The sequence below is a fragment of the Cebus imitator genome, unplaced genomic scaffold (assembly GCF_001604975.1).
Source record: "Cebus imitator isolate Cc_AM_T3 unplaced genomic scaffold, Cebus_imitator-1.0 Scaffold89, whole genome shotgun sequence".
Lineage (NCBI taxonomy): Eukaryota > Metazoa > Chordata > Mammalia > Primates > Cebidae > Cebus > Cebus imitator.
The window spans coordinates 4,059,476-4,080,061 of record NW_016107404.1 but is presented as its reverse complement, the minus strand read 5'-3'; the positions used below and the strand labels follow the sequence as shown (position 1 = coordinate 4,080,061).

At 34.1% G+C, this 20,586-nt stretch overlaps 1 protein-coding gene across 1 annotated transcript in view; it reads left to right on the top strand.

Annotated features, from left to right (window-relative positions):
- The window catches only part of SPAG16 (sperm associated antigen 16), a 1,101,632-nt gene that overhangs the window by 613,234 nt on the left and 467,812 nt on the right, over window positions 1–20,586 (top strand). Inside the window, exon 12 of the mRNA XM_017534985.2 lies at window positions 4,325–4,510. Coding sequence (XP_017390474.2) covers window positions 4,325–4,510 — 186 coding nt within the window. The remainder of the gene's footprint in view (window positions 1–4,324; window positions 4,511–20,586) is intronic.

Sequence of the window (20,586 nt, the reverse complement as noted above, 5' to 3'; positions counted from 1 at the left end):
TTCAAGCAATTCTCTTGCCTCAGCCTCCTGAGTAGCTGAGATTACAGGTGTGTGCCACCGTGCTCAGCTAATTTTTGTATTTCTAGTATAGACGGGGTTTCAACAATTTGGCCAGGCTTGTCTCAAACTCCTGACCTCATGATCCATTCACCTTGGCCTCCCAAAGTGCTAAGATTACAGGCATGAGCCACCGTGCCCAGCTTACTTTCTCTTCTTAACAACGCATCAACTCTGTTGTTAATATTACATCATTTTTTTATTTTTACAAGCATTTCTGTTTATTTTTGCAAGCATTTTATTTATTTACCTACACAAATATTTGTATATACTTACATGTTTACCGAATTGTTTGCTCACTATTTCTTCCCTTTCAGATCTTCTGCCTCTAAAATAAATACATCCTTAGTAGTTTCTGTAGGAGAGGACTGCTTTGTTTAGTTGGAACATTAATACTTGTATATATATATATATTTTTTTTTTTGTTTGTTTGTTCGTTTTGTTTTTTTTGAGATGGAGTCTTGTGCTGTTGCCCAGGCTGGAGTGCAGTGTCACACAATCTCAGCTCACTGCAACCTCTGCCTCCTGAGTTCAAGCAATTCTCCTGCCTCAGTCTTCTGAGTAGTTGGGACTGCAGGCGTCCACCACCATATCCGGCTAATTTTTGTATTTTTAGTAGAGACATGGTTTCACCATGTTGGCCAGGCTGGTCTCGAACTCCTGACCTCAAGTAATCCACCTGCCTTGTCCTCCCAAGGTGCTGGAATTACAGACCTGGGCCACTGTGCCCAGCCTTGTTCTTGTTTTGAGAGAGATTTTTGATAATTCCAGATTATCATTATTCCCTCTTAGCTCTTTGAAGAAATTTCACCCCTGTGACTTATTTGCTCTGTGATGTTGCTCAAGTGTTTTAGAGATAATGTAGTCATCTTATGGGTGATAAGGAGGATCAAATATATGTAAAGTACTTACTCGTGTTTCTAACACATATTTATCAGTGTGTAAATAAATAACCTTATTTTTCTTTTTTCCCACTTCTTTTTTTCTTATAATTCTTATTATTGCCAGTGTTGCTCAGCAATTCACTAAAATGCATCTAAGTAAAACTTTTATTTTTACCACTGTTTATTCTATTTGGTATACATTTTTCTGTCCAAATAGGCGGTTCTGGGTCTTAAATTTTCTGGTTTCTGTACATTCTTAACCCTTAAATCTTTTAATGTTGCATCTATCTCTTTATTTTTAGTCTCCTCTGGAGTTTTGGTTAGGAAAATATACTTTTTTATTGTATCCTTTATATTTTTAAACATCTATACTATGTTCAGTACCTCATCTGTCTCTAGTTGAGATTTTTTTTTCAAAATTGTACTTTATTTATTTTTATTTTTTTATTTCCATAGGTTTTTGGGGACCAGGTGGTGTTTGGTAACATGAATAAGGTCTTTAGTGATTTCTGAGATTTTGGTGCACCCATCACCCAAGCAGTTACACTATACCCAATTTGTAGTCTTATGCCCTTCATCCCACTTCCACCCTTTTCTCCAAGTCTCCAAAGTCCATTGTATCATTCTTATGCCTTTGCAGCTTCATAGCTTAACTCCCACCTATGAGTTCGAACATATAATGTTTATTTCGTTTTTTTCCAGATTTATTTTCAATTAATTTACTCTGAATTTTGCTGTTTCTCATATGCTATTTAACCCATCAATTAATTTCTTAATTTCAACAATTTGATTTTTAAAAATTTCTAAATGTGTTTTTTCCTCAGATTTGTGATTCATGTTATAAGCTTATGTGGTTTGATCTTTTTATTACATCTGTTATTTCCTTATATGCTTATAGTTATATTTTATACCCTTTAATTATAACAACGGGTGTCCTTCAGGGTATATGTATTTGTTAATTTTAATAGGTCAACCTCGCTTATGGCTTCTTATTTCCTATTATGTGTTTGAGAATATTTTTGTCAGCTCATACTTGGTTGAATGTTATTTGTGGCATGCTGAGTAGCTAATTTCAGGTAAATTGGGCTGTATAGCAACAGCCTGGATCCACATTAGTAGTTAGCTCAGGATGCCATAACAAAGTAACATAGACTGGGTAGCTCAAATAACAGAAATTAATTTCTCACCATCCTGCAGGCTAGAAGTCTAAGATCTGAGTGCCAGCTGATCAGGTTCTGGTGAGGGGCCCATTTCTTGGCTTGTAAATGGCTGCCTTCTTACTGTATCCTCACAGTGCAGGGAGAGAGTTACTTCCAGTTTCTTCCTCTTACTATGAAGACATTAATCCCATTAGCTCCCATGCTCATGACCCTGTCTAAAGCTAGTTATTTCCCAGAGACCCTACCTCCAAATACTACCTCATTGGAATTAGGGTGTCAACATATGGATCTGGAGAAGAGGTGGCTCAGTCAGTCTGTGATGTTCAACTTTGCTCTTTTTGAGAGTTTTGGTTCCATTTGTGTAGCGCCTAGGGAAATTCTGATCTTTTGCATCTCTTAAAGCTTACCTTTTGGATTTCAATGTACCGTTGTTTTTCTCTCTCTTTATTTCTCTCAGCCCTCAGAAATAGCCTTTATTTTTTCATGAACCAAAGGTATACAGTTTTCCATATTTCAAGCCATGTCTTTTGAAAGGCAAAATCATTTCCAAAGAATATTCAGAAATTTATATGTGATATATTTTGGATTTTGTATATGATCTCTAACCTCAATATATTAAAAACGTATGGGAATATTGTTTATTGTTGATTAAATATCAGTTATGGCACTCACAAAGAATTAATACTTCATTCTAGTTGTAATTATTCCAGTGAGATTTTTTTTTTCCTGGCACATAGTTTAAAGCATGAGAGAGGCATATGAAACTTAGGGAGTTTTTCAGCCATAGGCAGAAACATACCACAATAATTTTTATTTTGTGCCAAGGATTTTGGTTCATGAAGCATTATACACATTGGAAAGATAGATCTGAAAAAGAGACATGCTTAATAATTTTTAATTTTTTATTGGTATGTTTTTAGATAAATGTATCAATCTTTAATATTAAAAACTAAAGTGGTGAATGACAAACGTGCAACCAAGCAGTTGTGGCCAAAGCAGTTTTTGCTGTCTATCTATTGATGAAGGGACTAGCTGCCATTTGGCGATTTTTCAGCCAGTCAATTTGAAAAATAAATTGGATATTCTTTTCTAACTTAAATGAGAATACCCTCACTATATAATCTGCCTTCTCTCAAGAAACTTCAAGCTCTTTCTCTCTAATGGTGGCCGTTTATCCACTGCATCTAAAAATTGCTTTTCCCTCTTGATGAAAAATACTCAAACCTATGAGCAAGAAAACAAAATATTTTTTTGATCTTAGTATTCCCTCTGTTAAAGATGCCAGGAACTTTTTCTTCATTCATGCATGCATTTATATATTTACTTACTCTAAAGCATTTACTAAGCACTTTAATTGGTCAGTCATAAGGCTTGATGCTGTAGAAACAGAGATGAAACACAGTTATCTATCATAAAACAGTCTGGCAGGGAGGGGGATAAATAAGTGGTTTATTATAATTTGGTGGCAGAAAGTACCTAAGGGAACACATTTAAGAAGCATGTATTGCAGAAGGATATCTTTCTTTCTTTCTTTTGTTCCTCCTCTCCTTCCCTTTCCCCATCCCCTTTCCCTTTTTCTTCCTCCTGAGCCCGTCACCTACCCATTTCATAAACTAGCTTTTGTGTCCACCACTTGAAAGCCACTGCCTTAAGATCTACTAATTACCTAAATGCAAAATTGAATGAGTTATGCTCAACCACCCAGAACTTAAAAATCTTTTTTATCTCTCATGATCTAATTCAAAGGTATCTCATTCCGGATTCACTTCTTCCTTCATCCAAACTGCACCCTTGAAGCAGTTAATTAATCTAAACATAAGCAATGCTGACTGTTTCATACTGTATTATGTTTTTAACATTGATTTAGCCCATGTCTAAATTTTTGTTGTTCTGATGCCAGATTATCCACAGAGCCTAATATCTACATCGCTAAACCAAACACGTGCTAACAAAAGCACTAATTTAGTGGATTAATCTAGAAAAATGTAGAAGAATTAATCTAGAAACTGCACTGCAGCAATTTCTCCCTTCCAATTACTAAGCAATTCAAGGTAGCAGTCATGTAGACCCAAATAAGGTAATAATATTTAGTCATTTAGATATGGCACTACGAGTAAAAATAATTCAGATACATACACATACACGCAAATTACTCAGAATGCAGTATTCATAAAAATTATGTTACTTTTAAAACAAGTTATCTTTTTGTATTTTTGCAAATAGTGGCAACAAACTGGCTACATCAAGTGGTGACACTACAGTTAAATTATGGGATCTATGTAAAGGCAACTGCATTTTGACGTTCGAAGGACATGGCCATGCAGTATGGTCCTGCACGTGGCACTCCTGTGGTGATTTTGTGGCTTCCTCCTCGCTGGATAAAACTAGTAAAATCTGGGATGTTAATAGGTAAGAAGTACTTTAAACATTACTAATCCTCTATGTTGATACATATACATGGGTAAAGTTTTTTTTTTTTTTTTCTCAAAGTAACCCCTGGGAAACATTAAAAGAAACTGTTAGTTGATAAGATTATAGAGAGCCACTTAAATGATCTTTGTGAAATCCATTTAGAACTCCATTAATCTTTGTTGATATAATAATTTCTTTCTAAATGTAAGTATCAAGATCAAGCATGTGTAATAAGATTAGAATTGCTTCATCGAAAAGCTGTTTGTTTTAAGCAAGACAGAAACAAATACTTATTTTAAAGAGTTAGATTTTTTAGTTCTGCTGTCCACGGACTTGTTATCAGTCTGTACTATTGAATTTAATAGGTTAATGAACATAAATATAACATAAATAATTACTTGCTTTATGTTTAATTTGTTACGTCATGATATTCTTGATTCAGTATTTCTTGTTAATTCACAAATTGTAGGAAATAGCACACTATATTTTATGTAAAGTCCTATACATATCACATGAATGTAGAAGTTTGATGTTTTGATTTTAATTCAGGATAGACAAATTCATTCTGTTTAAAATATTGAAATTACTATCGCCCATATATTTTTGGATGTTCATTACATTCTGTTAGGTTTGCAAATATGATACAAAGAAGTAAATTTAGCTACCATCAAATATACTAATAGCTTCGGCTAAGGGGTTGTATATCATCCCTCAGACTTTCTCAGCAGTCTGTGGTCCCAGCTCTGCAAGGGCCTCCATCCAAGCAGAGAAACGCCCACAGCAGCAGAGAAGTGCCCTTTTCTCAGAGTGCTGAGGTTCAGTTTTGAAGGCCTCCCTCTTCAAGGGTCTAAGTTTTAATAATTCTACCTTATTCCCTGTGTTCGCTCAGTCCTAGGGGTGGTAGCTCTTCCTTGAAGTGGTTATCTCCATGATACTTTAGTGTTCTCCTTTCCCTTCTTTAGCAACTTTATTCAGTGTTAACCATCCTGTATGTGAAATTATTAACGTTACAATGATAGGTGCAAGTTCCATTCCCTGACTAGTCCTTGAAAGATCCGGGGCATTCGTGGATAAGTAGCTTAATCCACCTGAGTTATAAAGCTATCCTCAAATAAAATTAAGCACACTCCATAGGAGAAAATATGACTATAAGTAATATATTTAGACCTATTTCTATCTGAAATAGTGACAATTTCAGATAAGTTTTCATTATCAGATGGGTACTTTTTCTTTATCTGGAATATCCAATCATGTATAATTCTTAATTTATTATATTTCTATAATATGTGACCATATTTCATAAATAGTTATAATATATTAATGGAATTTCAACACTAGTATTTAATTTGAATTTTGTTTTCCCTTTAGACTTGGTTGAGGATTCTAACAGAAAATGGTGATCTATTCTGAAAAATAAGATGTCTTTAGAACTCTTAACTACCCAGGCTGTTCAAAAGCAAACTATGGTTAAAAAATGAGTACTCAGTAGTCTCAGCCCGGCTTGTAATGATTTCAAACACTTTGACTTGACAACTTTTCTTTATGACCCTGATATCTAAATACTGAGTTCCCATTGATGCCCAATACATCTTGATGTAACAGATCAAAATTGCTTCTGATTGATGCCAAAATTCTTTAAACTTCAAGTTTCCAATCACTGTCAAGAGCTCACTTTCATCATCAAGGACAAAAAAATTGTACTAATTTTGAAGTTGAGGTAGTGGACAAATATTTGCAAATAAGGTAGATACTGATTGTTTCTATAGTGGCTATTGATATGTCTTTCAGAGTCTCAGAGTACCAAGCTCCAATTTATAATTACTCTCAGATCAATACTGTGTAGATAAATCTAAAACTAGTGTCTTCCTTCAAAATATCATAGGTTATGGTTATTTGAACTGGCTTAGTGACTTAAGGCAAGAGGTTGTCTTGATTACATGGATGGTGGTGGAGTTATACAATGCTATGTCATATATTCGTTGATTGATACTGCATAGTTTTGTTTGTTTGTTTGTTTTTGGAGACTGAGTCTTGCTCTTTTTCCCAGGCTAGAGTACAGGGCTTAATCTCAGCTCACTGCAACCTCCATCTCCTGGATTCAAAGTAATTCTCCTGCCTCAGCCTTCCATGTAGCTGGGACTGCAGGCACGTGCCACCACATCCTGCTAACTTTTGTATTTTTAGCGTAGACAGGGTTTCACCACGTTAACCAGGCTGGTCTCAAACTCCTGACCTCAGGTGATCTGCCTGCCTCGGCCTCCAAAAGTGCTGGGATTACAGGTGTGACCCACCACACCTGGCCATGCTGCACAGTTCTTAATAAATAACAAATTTATATTGGTAAAAAGTATTAGTCACCAGAGAAGAAAGGGTTTAGAATAACATCTTCTCCTTTCCCACCCATCCTTTTCTTTAAACTTCTGGCTCTGTCTTGAATATCCTTTGACTGATGTTCTATCCCTAGCCCTGCAACTGTTCCTGAAATGGTTGGTCCTTCATAAGACTATCCATTTAACTCCTCACCAAAAAGTTGAATCACTGTCCAGCATAAACAATGTAAAATAATCAGATCAAGATTCATATTTACTGCGTGCTAATCAGAATCTGTGAACAATTGTCTATGACACTCGATCTGAATAAGTCCATACTCTACAAGGTTTCTCTGAATAATTAACAGTAGCATTTTGATTATCTTTTGTATAATCAGGTATATAAATTGTTAGGTATTTCACTTAGTGGTCATTTGAACACACACACACACACACACACACACACACACACACACACACACCAGTGTAATCCAAACAGAGAGTGCTTGGCACATGGTGGTTTGGTTACATAAATGAATAGAGTAAGTCAGTAAGTAAATATTGCAAAAATGCTCTAAATATACTCCCTGCCCCATCCACATTCAACAAACTATAATACAATTATGCTGTCTTATCCTACATGAATCAATAAAATGATGAAAATGGGATAGAAAAATCAGAAAATATCTCAGCTATAAAAAATAATTTGTTTCTTTAGAGGCATTTGTGCATAACATTAATCAATAAGTATTCAAGAAATGACTTAACAGTGTTAGACTTTGTTATAGACCTATGACAGTTTTCATACTCAACCACTGCCCTCAATGAGGTTACAAGTAATTTTAAAATACCGCAATTTTGAAGCAATAAGGGAATATGCAATGCAACTGCCATTTATATACATAATATCAGATCAGGTATTCTAGTTGACTGCTGGCTGCTCTTCTTCCAAGGTAGCTGGATATTTGGATGAGCAGTTAATATCACACTGTTACTCTGATATTTGGAAGGCATACTGTGTGCCTACTTAGCTTTTAGCTTTAAGGAAAAGGGGTTGGAAACAGCCAAATTATTACTGAATGTAGCTATTCCAGCTGCTTTAACAAGGCATTACACAGGCAAGAATTGGGTGGTTTGTACCAAGGATGGTAGGAAACAGAGGGACTTGTAAAATTCACATGGTTAGCCTCACAGGTTTATTTATTTGCTAAAGATCCAACAAATATGCATTGACCACTTGTTTTGTCCTATGCCTTATTCTAGTTACTAAGCTATAGCAGTGTGTAAAATAGACAAAAACTTCTGACCTCATGTTGATGGCATTCTTTTGGGAGGCATAAAATAAGCCAAATCGAAAATGACAATAATTAATATTTACATATAATATTTAAAGATGACAAATTTTGTAGAAAAAAATAGAAAAAAATAATGAATAATCACATATAATATGGAGAGATGACAAATTTGGCAGAGAAAAATATAGAGCACAGAAGATGAAAAGGAATAGCAGGCATTGAAAAGATTGCAATTTTAAACAGGAAGGTCGAGAAAGTTCTTGTTATAAAGTTGACATTTGGATAACCTGAATAAGGTGAAGCAGCAAGCCAAGCAGATATTTGAGAGGAGAATATTCGAAGCTCTTCTGATCAGGAAGCTTTCCTATGATGGTAGCAAGACCCATGTGACTGCTGAACAGCCAAGGGGCCAGCATGATTGGAATAAAGTGAGCAGATGAGTGAATGGTAGGGGTAAGGCAGTTAAATGAGTATGTACATAAAACATAGGGCCTTATAACCCCTGTCAATTACTTTGACCTTTATTCTCAATGAAATGGGAAACGATTAGAGGGTTTTGAGCAGAAGAGTCTCAGTCTTTTTACAGGCTAATAAGACGACTCTGGTTACTGTTTTGAGATTAGATAGTGGCAGAGGAGGGGTGGAAGCTTAAAAGCAGGTAAAAGCAGAAAGATCAATTGGGGAACAGTTGTAGCAATCCAGGTCAAAGATGGAGAAGGTTTCAGCCATGATGAGAGTAGTGGAGGTAATAAAGATTGTATTCTGGATAGATTTGAAAAATAAAAACAGGAGTTTCTGAAATACTGGGAATTGTGAGAGAGAGAAAACAAATGACCTGTTACATTTTCACAAACCTGATAGGCAAAAGGCTCATTCTCATTATACTGGAACGCTGATACAAACATTATGAAAGGCTTTTCCAACCAAGTGTATCAACTGGTGGTCCAGAAAGCATGATAGAATGAGGAATACCTTCTTATTGTTCATGTAACATTTCCATTCAAGAAAATTGAATGTTTCCCTTCTGCTTACTTCCTGGCATCATTTCCTTTTTAATTTAATAATTCTGTAGCCAATCATAACCCCTGTGCTGGATGACTGAAACAGAAGTCTGTTTGTAAAGAAAACAGATAAGTTAAGGAGGAAATGTGAACTATTGAGATTGTTATGATGAATTATCTTCTGTTAATGATATATACTATTATTTTGGAAGGAAAGGCAAATAATGAACGAAAGTGAACTCTAAAATTACAGAAATTTTCTTATGACAAAACCAATAATAATAAGATAGCCCCAAACTAGTAATACAATGAAGTTTAGTATTTATAATGCAAAATGTTGCATCAATGTATTTTACATTCTTTATGTTTCATTTGCCAAGTTGGCTATGCTAGCAAAGGAGGATATAGTGTATATAATATTAATGGGTTTTAAACACAATAATATAAGAAGTATTAAGACTCAAGGGCATGGATTGTTGATACTTTAATACCTGTCTTATATTGTAAAGATCCCCACTTTGCCTTCTTATGCTTGATAAGGCACCCAAGGAATATATTAATAGACTGTAATGCTGAAACATAATTATATTACAGTATAAGAAATGGCAAGATACTTAACCTCTTGTGATCAATTTCTCCTGTTACACTAGGATAATTAATTATTACAACTTCTTGGATTTTCAAGTATATTCAAATGAATTGTTTCCCCTTGACATATGGGCTTGAAATGATATCTAAGTATTATAAGGCATAAACAGATACATAAGCACAAAAAGTGAAGAAAAAATATGGCACATGTTTTTTCAGTTTCATTTCCTCCCCAAAAGTACATAATTAATTAGCACTATTCAAGAAATATCTTCTTTATGAAGAAAATTGTATTAAAGCTAAAGTTCAGATTTCATTTAGCAAGTTATGTCATGATTGAAAAATTGAAAATCTCTCTCTTATTCAATATGGCTTTGTGTGTATGTGTGAAGAATGTCACAAGCAAGTGTCCATGACAATAAACTTGATGTGTTCTTTGATACCAATATACATGGATCAATAAATATAAATGGTAAATGTAATTAGGGTTTTAAAATTCATTCCTATTCCTTTCTACAGAAAATGTTATTACATATCAATGAATTGTATAATTTGTATCTAACATGCTATATAATATACATTTGTTATCTCATAAATGAAAAAAAGCTCTATGTTAGAAATTAGAATGAGTATAAATGAAACTAAGGATATTCCAATGAAAGTGAATATATATATTTTATAACGATAAATTTCTGCTTTATTACTGCCAATCAAAGCAAGAACTTTACCATGGAAAATATGCAACACCTTTTCTCCAACGCTGCACAAATAATCTGGTAAATGGACAAGTCTTAGTCATCTTCAGTGCTGACGACTAAAAGGGTTTAGTATATTTCTGCACTACTATAGTTAAAATAAAATGACATGTAGCCATAGTCCACCTGAGGTAATAAATGAAAATCACATTTGTTCTATATTTAAGATTTAATTGTACATGTATGCATGTGTGTGTTTATTCTCACATATTTATGTATATACACTTATTTGTACTGGTGAAATAAGTTTAAATATTCAACTCAAAATTAATTTTAGAGTGACAAAAACTGTAATTATTTATGTTAAATATTTTAAATCTCAATCAAAATATTATGTGTTATCTATGACTCCAAAACCAAGCTTGTTTAAAAACCATTTATTTGAGACAGTGAACACTATCATCATATCCCTAAAACATTGTTTTTAGAATTATTAAAACACTTTTAATTTAAAGGAAAATTTGAGATTTGATTCAATTACTATGGAAACACATCAAATGTCCAGGAGCATCAAATCAAAATAAAAGAAGTACACTGGTTACTAAACATAAAAAAAATTGCAAGCAATACAATTTTTGCAGAATTAAACTAAAGACTTTTTATTTTTACATTATATTGTTATATGGAAAATCATTTCTATTTAGATAATAGAGATGATTTTGTTCTCTTAAAGGATGAGAAAATACAATTTTCATAGAAATTTTAAGTAATGTTACCTCCCATGGTCTGACATGAATTTGTGCAAAATCCTAACATTTATCAAAAAGAACAGAACTTGTTCGCTTGTGTTCGGGGTAAAAAAGTAGACCAGACCATCTTCAGTCAAGGAACCAGGGAATGATCTCTGGTCTCCTCACAACCTAGAATGAGCCATGAGGGAAGCAATATCTCCAGCAGAATTCCACCTTCTAGAAAAATATCCCTTCCTGATTTTTTTCCATACTCTTTGCATCCTTCACTAAATTTGACAGCTAATTACTGAAAATCATTCTTACTTAGAAATTGATTATTTATTTACTTACCCAATATATACCAACCATGTGCCAAGTCATATCCGTGGAGCTGCGGATATAGCACTGAATGGAATGGCCCAGACTCTTGCCCTTCCGGAGCTTACATTATAGAGAAAAGTGCCACTCGGTTATCTGTGCCTTATAAATCATTAGACAAGCTCCCTGACTTGGCCATTGATCAAAAGATTAATTCCTTTCTGCCAGAGATGAAAAGGGAATATCACTGAGAGTGACTGTCTTTCTGAGATGTCGTGAATGAATCCTAGTTCTCTATTATAAACAGATAAGAATTAAGAACCTTCGGAGTAATAAGCCACCAATGAGGTGAACATTAAAAATGGTGCCAAGCCTTCTTATCTTTACAAAGATGATTTTTGTTTTCACTAGCATTAGGATTCTTTTCAGTTACCTGTCACACATAAAGCACTCAATTAAGATCATTTGAAGCAGTTTTCACATGAAGAGCAAACTTTCCTGAGATGGCTCTATTTCAATTTGTTTTGGGTTTATTATGTCAATTTGTTTTGTTTTGAGTAAGGAAGAAAATGGTGAATTTTAGAAAAGTACATATTAGCAAGACTCAATATAAAATACTATTCGGCAAGAACAATTAGAGATAATCATATGAAGATGTGCTGTATCCCAACTTGTTTATGTTTAACATTTTTACCTCTGGATAGCAAAATTTATGTCTTACATATGCAGAGAAATTCAGAGGGATCCAAAAATAGTTTTTTTATTATTTATTGTTGAAGATGTAGGATGACTTATAGTTATCTTTTGTATTTTGTTTCAATACATGTCCTAGTAAAATTCCTTATCTACAAATTCAAGGCATACACGTACTATTGAAAATTTATGGTAATTATATAAATATGCATTTGAAAAGGTACAAAATTTTAGCTTAGAAACACAAAACATACAATTATTTAACAGCCACAACTACCATTAAAAAAAGTGGGCATTTTACTGTTTAAAATTAGCTGTGCCAAAATATCTGACAAGTTTATAAAAGACTCTGATAATTCCAATTTTAGAGGTGACATATAATTTATTTCATTGTATATTTTCTAGCTATTTTGTGAAAAATTTAAAAAGCTTTTTTAGAGATGGCATCTTGCTGTGTTGCCTGGGCTAGAGTGCAGTGGTACAATCATAGCTCGCTGTAGCCTGGAACTCTCGGTCTCAAGCTATCCTCCTGCCTCAGCCTCCTGAGTAGCTAAGACTACAGGCAGGCACAACTACACCTGGGTAATTATTTATTTATTTGTATTTTTCTAAGAAATAGGGATTTCATTATGCTGCCCAGGCTGGTGTCCAATCAGTGGTCCCGATGGATCCTCTTGCCTCATTCTCCAGAGTTGAGATGATTACAGGCAAGAGCCACACACTCCCGGCCACAAACCAAATGCACTTAGAAAATATTAATACCAGCATCTCCAGAATAAATTAACTTCACTACTTTATGTTCATAAATTAATGTAGCATATGTCTGCAAAACTATAATAATAAATTATATATCTTCACCCCAATAATACTATGTTCTTAACCTTTATGAATTGTAAATCTCTTATACAAATAACATTTTAATTAACAGACACATATATTATATATGCAATAACTTCTTACCCTTTACTCTTATTTCCTTATAACTTATTTATAAATAGGCTACATTGTGTTATACTTGAGGCTTTCATTGATATCTCTAACAACAAATTATTTCTTCATTACAGATCTATGGTCATATTCTTAAAAACCACTAAGAAACCAATCCCTAAATTGAAAATGATGGTTCATCTTCTCCTATGAGGCCATTGGGATTAATCTCATTAAACTAACAGCCTTATTTATATGGGTCACCACAAAAATGCCAGCCATTATATTCTAGATATTGTTCATATATCCACCAGCCAGACTCTCTCACTTAATTCTGATCTCCTTCCACTCTATGCCTTGAAATTAAATACCAATCATCAATAAAAATATTCTGTATCCTCAATCTCTTCAATGTAAAATTTATCTTCTTGCTTATACTGGCTATCCCTTGAGAATATCAATTCCCTTTTCTAATGAAGCCTGTAACTCCTTCTTTTTAATCCTTCTCTGGAGATTTATTACTCATAATGGATGTTAAGCATGTAGACACTGTCACCGAGGTACATAAATATAATTTATTTTAGAATTTTGTATACATATGTTAATTCACACACACACACACACACACACACACACACACACACACACAGAGAGAGAGAGAGAGAGAGAGAGAGAGAGAGAGAGATCATTCTTGTGATACTGACACAAATTTCACCTACCACTGAACCTGCAGGTTTATTCACTAATGGGTTTCCAGTAGCCAAAACACAGAGCTTGGAACATACTGGGAAAGTAGTAAACATTTGTTGAATTAATATATTAACTAATAATTTATATTCTCTCCTGCTCTTCACTTACTTCTAGACCACTTTACTTCTTCTCTCCTCCCACAAAATTACAGCTTCTTATAAGTACATGCTTTGAGACTATACCATTAGCCTCTCTTCCATTTCAGTCATATACTGGCCTCTTTATCACTCTCATGATATTTTGAATAACGTAATAAGCACTTGACTTACTGTCCTCCATGGTTGCAACATAGATATTGAATCTAAGCAGAAAGTCCGGCTAACACAATAACCTCACAGTTGCTTACTCCCTTGTTTCCAACAACTTTCAAGTCTTGATTTTAGGTTTTCTACTCTGTGAACACTATTTCTTCTCTCTCCAGCTTGTATAATCTAATCACTCTGCAACAATTCTTTGATACCAGCAATGTTAGTAATTAATTGTTTCCACCACTTTTTTTTTTTTTCCCCTTGATAATAGCCTTCCTCTTCTTTCCTTCTCCTGAGTAGATGCTAAGGTCTGTTCATGGCAATCTCTTCCTCACAGTTTCAATTTCCTGCCCTTCTCTTCTTCCACATTTCTTGTCTGTCAAAACCCCTACTCTGGCTAAACCTAATTATCTGCCTGCTTTGCTTACATCTGGTCAGCTGAGCAGGAAAAAAATCAGAATTATGCTGATCTGTCTCATTTGACGTTTATAACCTCAACTCACAAGTTTAATTCAACAGAATTTCTTCTGTCAATTAACTTTCTACAATATGAGTATTTCATACCTTTCTCCTCTGGATTCCGATCCCTAACAGTCCCCCACTCACTTTTTCGCTGTGTTGACAACATGGATTTTTATTTCACTGAGCAAATAGAAGAAATCAGGAGGGAATATTTTTATTCTTCCACCACCAAATTCATCAATGATTTATATTTCCTTTTTCTCTGGGTGTTGACTGGGTATTTCTTCTGTTCTGCATCGACTTATCTGGAGCTAGTCCGATTAGACAATTTGCGTAGTCCGAAATTGTCTTATTCACATGTTTGAACCTTCAGTTGGGATGGCTGGGGAAAGTTTCTCTGTGATATTTCCCAAATCGTTTCAGAAATGGTCCAGCAGCAGGAAAAAGCAAGCTCCAATTAACAAGAACTCATTCAGACCTTTACTTGCCATTATATCATTGACCAAAGCAAGTCACATGGCCAAGATTAGAGTTCATGTGGGAGGGGAATACTCAAGAGTATGCACATAGGAAAAGAAATAATGGTGATTGATATGGACTAAATGTTTGTGTCCTGCCAAAACTCATATGTTAAAGCCTAAAGCCCCATGTGATGATATTTGAATGGGAGGCCCTTGGGAATTAATTAGGTCATGAACGCAGAGCCCTCGTGAATGAAATTAGTGTCTGTATATAGGAAGAGACAAAAGACCTTACTTTCTTTGTTGTCCACCATGTGAAAATACAATGAGAAGATGGACATCTTCAAACCAGGAAGTGCACTTTCACCAGGCACTGGATCTTCTGGCAACCTCATCTTAGATTCCCTGGTCTCCAGAACTGTGAGGAATAAATGTTTATTATTTACATCACTCCATCTTTGGTATTTTGTTATAACAGCCCAAACTAACTAATATAGAAATTGGTACTTAGAAGTGGAGTGCTACCATTTCAAATACCTAAAAATGTGGAAATGTCATTGGAACTAGGTAATGGTTAGAAGCTGGAAGGATTTTGAGGTGCATGCTGAAAGAAGAAAATATTGTCATGAGGGGACCTATAAATGTGACTCTGGTAAGACCTCAGAAAGTAAAGAGAGCTAGAAAGGTCTCGGTCTCTATCTTATTAGAGAATATGTAAATGATCATGTAATGTCAGCAGAAATATGGACAATATTTCAGAAATATGGACAATATTTCTGTCTGTGATCTCAGACAGAAATGGGGGAACATATTATTGGACAATGGAGAAAAGGCAGTCTTTGTTATAAAGTGGCAAGTTACTTGGCTGAATTGTATTCATGTTCTAGCATTTTGTGGAAGGTTGAATTTGCAAGCAATGCATGTGGATATTTAGCTAAAAAATTTCTAATTAAAGTTTTAAAGGAGCAGCTTGGCTCCTCCTGACTGCTTACAGTAAAGTATGATGAGTGAAAGGAATTGAAGAGAAAGAAAGAATCATTAAGTGAAAAGGAACCAAAACTTAGAGATTTGGAAAAGTCTCAGCCTGTCCATACTGCAGGGAATACAAAGGGTGTGATCAGGCTACCATTTGATAAGATTAGTATGAGTGAACCAAGAACCTAATCAACATCTCAACAGAAGCCAGGTATAGAGATGGAAATACATCACAGAAATACTGGCACCTGGGACTAAAAGTGAATAAAATACATAGATTTTTGGGGAATGTATTTGTTTTTTTTTATGGCTGAGTCTTACTCTGTCACCCAGGCTGAAGTGCAATGATGCAGTCTTGACTCACTGCAACCTTCACCTCCGGGTCTCAAGCAGTTCTCCTGCCTCAACCTCCCGAGCAGCTAGGACTACAGGCATACACCACTATGCCCAGCTAATTTTTGTATTTTTAGTAGAAACGGGTTTTCACCATATTAGTCAGGCTGATCTCGAACTCCTGACCTCGTGATCCACCCACCTCGGCCTCTCAAAGTGCTGGGATTATAGATGTGAGGCACTGTACTCGGCCTGTTGGGGAATTTTTTTACAAAATATATTGCTAGAATGATTTTAGGCCAAATGTATTTCTCTGCTGTGTATATTTAGATTATTCTTATTACTTTTTAGTGTCTCTTTATTTTGAATTTGTTTAAAACTGACAATAAATTTAAAAATGGTAGTTTTCAAGTACTCGTCACCCAAATTTTCCCAGTGATAATATCTTACATAACCATTGCATATTGTCAAAGTTAGGAAATTGACATTGGTGCAATATTATTAACTCAAACTCAGACCTCAGTCATATTTCAGCAATACCTATATGGAGTTTGGTTGGTATGTGTGCGTATAGTTCTACAGAATTTTACCAAATGTGTAGATTAAAGCAACCAATGCAACCAGCACCATAATCAGGATACAGATTGGTCCATAACTACTTAAAAACTCCTTCATGCTACCTCTTAATTATCATCCTGTCCTCCAACTCTTAACCCTTGGCAACCACTGATCTGCTCTTTATCACTATCATTTGAAATTAAACATATTAATAGAATCATATAGTATGTGACTTGGAATTTGCTTTTTTTCATTTAGCATAATGCCCTTGAAATTTATTCACCTATTGTGTATATCAATAATTTCTTTCTTTTTATTGCTGAATAATAGTCCATTGTATATATACATCATAGTTTATTAATCTATTCACTCCTTGAAGGAAATGTAGCATATTTCCAGTTTGGAAAGATCACAAATATCACATGTAGGTTTTTATTTGAACATAAGTCTTCATTTATCTAGGATATATGTCTAAGAATGCAGTTGCTGGGTTGTATGTTAAGTATATGTTTAACGTTATTTTTAAAAGTGAAAATTGTTTTTCTAGCCTAACTGTGCTATTTTATCCAAGGATTGGCATTGTTTCTCTGCATCCTTATCACATTTAGTACTATCAGTATTTCTTATCAGTATTTCTTATCTTTGCCATTCTAACATGTGTGTTGGTATCTCATAATGGTTTTAATTGCTATTCCTACCATGGCTAATAATGTCAGACATATTTTTATGTACTTACTTACCATCTGTATGTGTTCTTTGGTGAAGTAACTTTATTTTTTGGCCTATTTTCTAATTGGGTTGTTGGTTTTCTTAACTGTTGAGTTTCTGTTGAAAGTGCCCTGTGTATTCTGGATACACATTCTCTGTTAGGTCAAGGACATTTTTTTTGGCTTATAAATTTCCAATTTTTCCAACACCATATGATGAAATTTTGTAAGCAAAAATAAGCAAAGAAAGTACCTAATTTTTTAGAAAGGCACAGAAACAATTCCTTTGAGGAAAAAAGAAATCAGTAGTCTATATTTATGTGGGTCTATTTCTGGGTCTCTATTCTGTTCTACTGATCTATGTATACTCTGTCACAAATATATAGTTTTGATTACTGTAACTATATAGTAAGTCTTAAAGTCAGATAATGTGATTCTTTCAGCATTTTTTCTTTTTCTTTCAAAATTGTTTTGACTGTTCTGTTTTCTTTGTCTTGCCAGTCCTATATTTCCTCTAATCTAAAAATTACTGTAGCATGACTTTACTAATCATCAGTTGCTATATTCCTTTTTCTAGTTAATTTCTGCAGTTTTAAATTTTTGACTCTCAGTACTAATTTATTCATCTAATTTATTCATGCTAACTTATCAGAATTAATTTCCCTTTAGACTCTTCTCTATCAATCCACCTATAGTTTTCCTGCAAGTTTGAGTTGGAGACTGTTGTTTTCCAAGAAATATTCCTGTCTAACCACAAATTCCAACGGCTACACTTTTTTTTTTCCTTTTTAGGGTCAAACTGTGAGTTTTTAAGAACTTAAGCACACACAGTTAAACACACATGCATTTCTGCATATAATTCAAAATTTAAAAGTTAAAACAAGCAGTAAAGGAACTATGTAACAAGAAGATCCCATTGATGCTATTCTATTTTCTCATATTTGGAATACTAAATTCTTTTAAAAATGCTCTCTCTCTCTTGCTCTCTAATTCTTTTTGTTTTTACCTTTGTCTTTATCCATCTCCCCAGTTTGATGCAGATGCTTTGCTGGTGGCTTAGGAATATGCATTATCTTTTTATTAAGTAATCTAACACTAGCTTTTATGAATAATTTGTTCTGTGTCATTAAGCATTCACATTTCTGCTCCAGTTCTCTTTATATTTGCTGTCTCTCTCTGCCATATGACAATCACCTGGTTTGTCTCTCTCTTTTAAACTACTCCATGGAGCCCCTAATAGTTATATACTGATGCCATATCATTTCATTCTCTGCCTCACATTTTACTTTAGAATTTATTTTTAGATCTTTATCCCTTTTCAAAATAAATGTATTTTATACATATTCCTGTATATATTTCTGTTACATTTTTTTCCCAAAGACTGCAAACAGTTAAATTACTTGTCCAAGACTCCTCTCTTTTTAAAAAGGTACATATCCCTCAGTGCCCGAACTTAACTAAATGGCCTTCAAACTTCCTTTCATTATTATATTCTGTGATAGGGTTTCTTTGACCTTGTGTTTGCATACCCATACTGAATGTGAACTAAATAATTCTGAGTACTTTTTGAAACTTTCTCTTTACAGTTTAGTAACATATTATTCAGAATACAGAGTAATGAGATTGTTCCTATTTAATGAAAATAATGCCTACAGTTTATCATTTTATGGAGCAGAGGCACTACTTAACTCAATAGTTCTTTTTACTGTACATTTTTTACTCATCCAACATGGCAAATCTCTAATGAATTAAAAACATTTTGCCAAACAGATTACAACACTTCACCTTCAAATGTATATTTGTTGGTATTGTGAGGTCTTTGGCACTCAACCTTGATCATCAAAGCAAATAAATTCTGACTGTAGGACTGACAGAATAGTCTCACTGAATATTTAATTCCAAATATTATTTACCATGCCTACATAGGCCTTTATTTTGATTGCATAATGAGGCATATGAAAGCACATTTTAGATTGACAAAATTAAATCTACACAGAAACTATGTGCAAAGGTGCTTGTGAACCTACATGCTGGTGAGAAACTGTGAAGCAAAATATTCAGGTTATTTTCTAAAATTAGCATTAATTGAAATCACTTCTTTCTGCTCCTTTAGCAAATATTTCCTGTATAACTATACTTCAGTGAGTACAATTCTTACATGTGTGAACAAAATGTAGCCTTTGTTCAGATGACAGAAAAATCTATAATGTTGGAACAGAAGTAACTGCCGCTTCCTTCACTGCATGTATCTGTAGTTAAGTGACATGAACTGACACATATGCCTTATTCATGAATTCTACAGCATGAGAAGGATTCACCTGAATATTAAACTGTTATAAACTGTTAATATATTCTAGATAGAATTAATTAAGCCGGTCACATTATTTCAAAGAAAAGGTTCATGCAATGTCTGCCTCATACGTTTCAATGCTTCTCATTTGGATTCCAGTTCCTGTGGCCTGCAGCAGTCTTTGCAAATGTATCTTTATTTTTCTTTATTCTTTTAAGAATTAAGAAAAAGGAGATTTGGAAAAACCTCAAAATTTCAAGTGTTTTTTTTCTGTTTACATAGTTACCGATGCTTTATGGTAACATGTGAGCTTTTTGAGGGGCACATATGCGCAGTCACAGTTCTCATTTTTAAGCCCTTCCTCTTCTTTGATCGTTTCAGCTGGAATACAGATCACACAGCCCTTTAACAATGAATTTTCCTGTTTAAAACTTGTGTAGGGCATTGTACTAACATCAGTAGCTTCTAAATTGCCTTTGTAATTTAAGATATTTTACAGATATTGTTTAGAAACAGCAATACTTCTTCCATAGTTTTCTTTCTTTCTTTCTTTCTCCTTCTTTCTTTCTTTCTATCTATCTATCTTTCTTTCTTTCTTTCTTCTTTCTTTCCTTTCTTCTCTTTCTTTCTTTCTTTCTCTTTCTTTCTGTCTTCTCTTTCTTTCCTTTATTCCTTTCCCTTCCTTTCTCTCCCTTTCTTTCTTTCTTTCTTTCTTTCTTTCTTTCTTTCTTT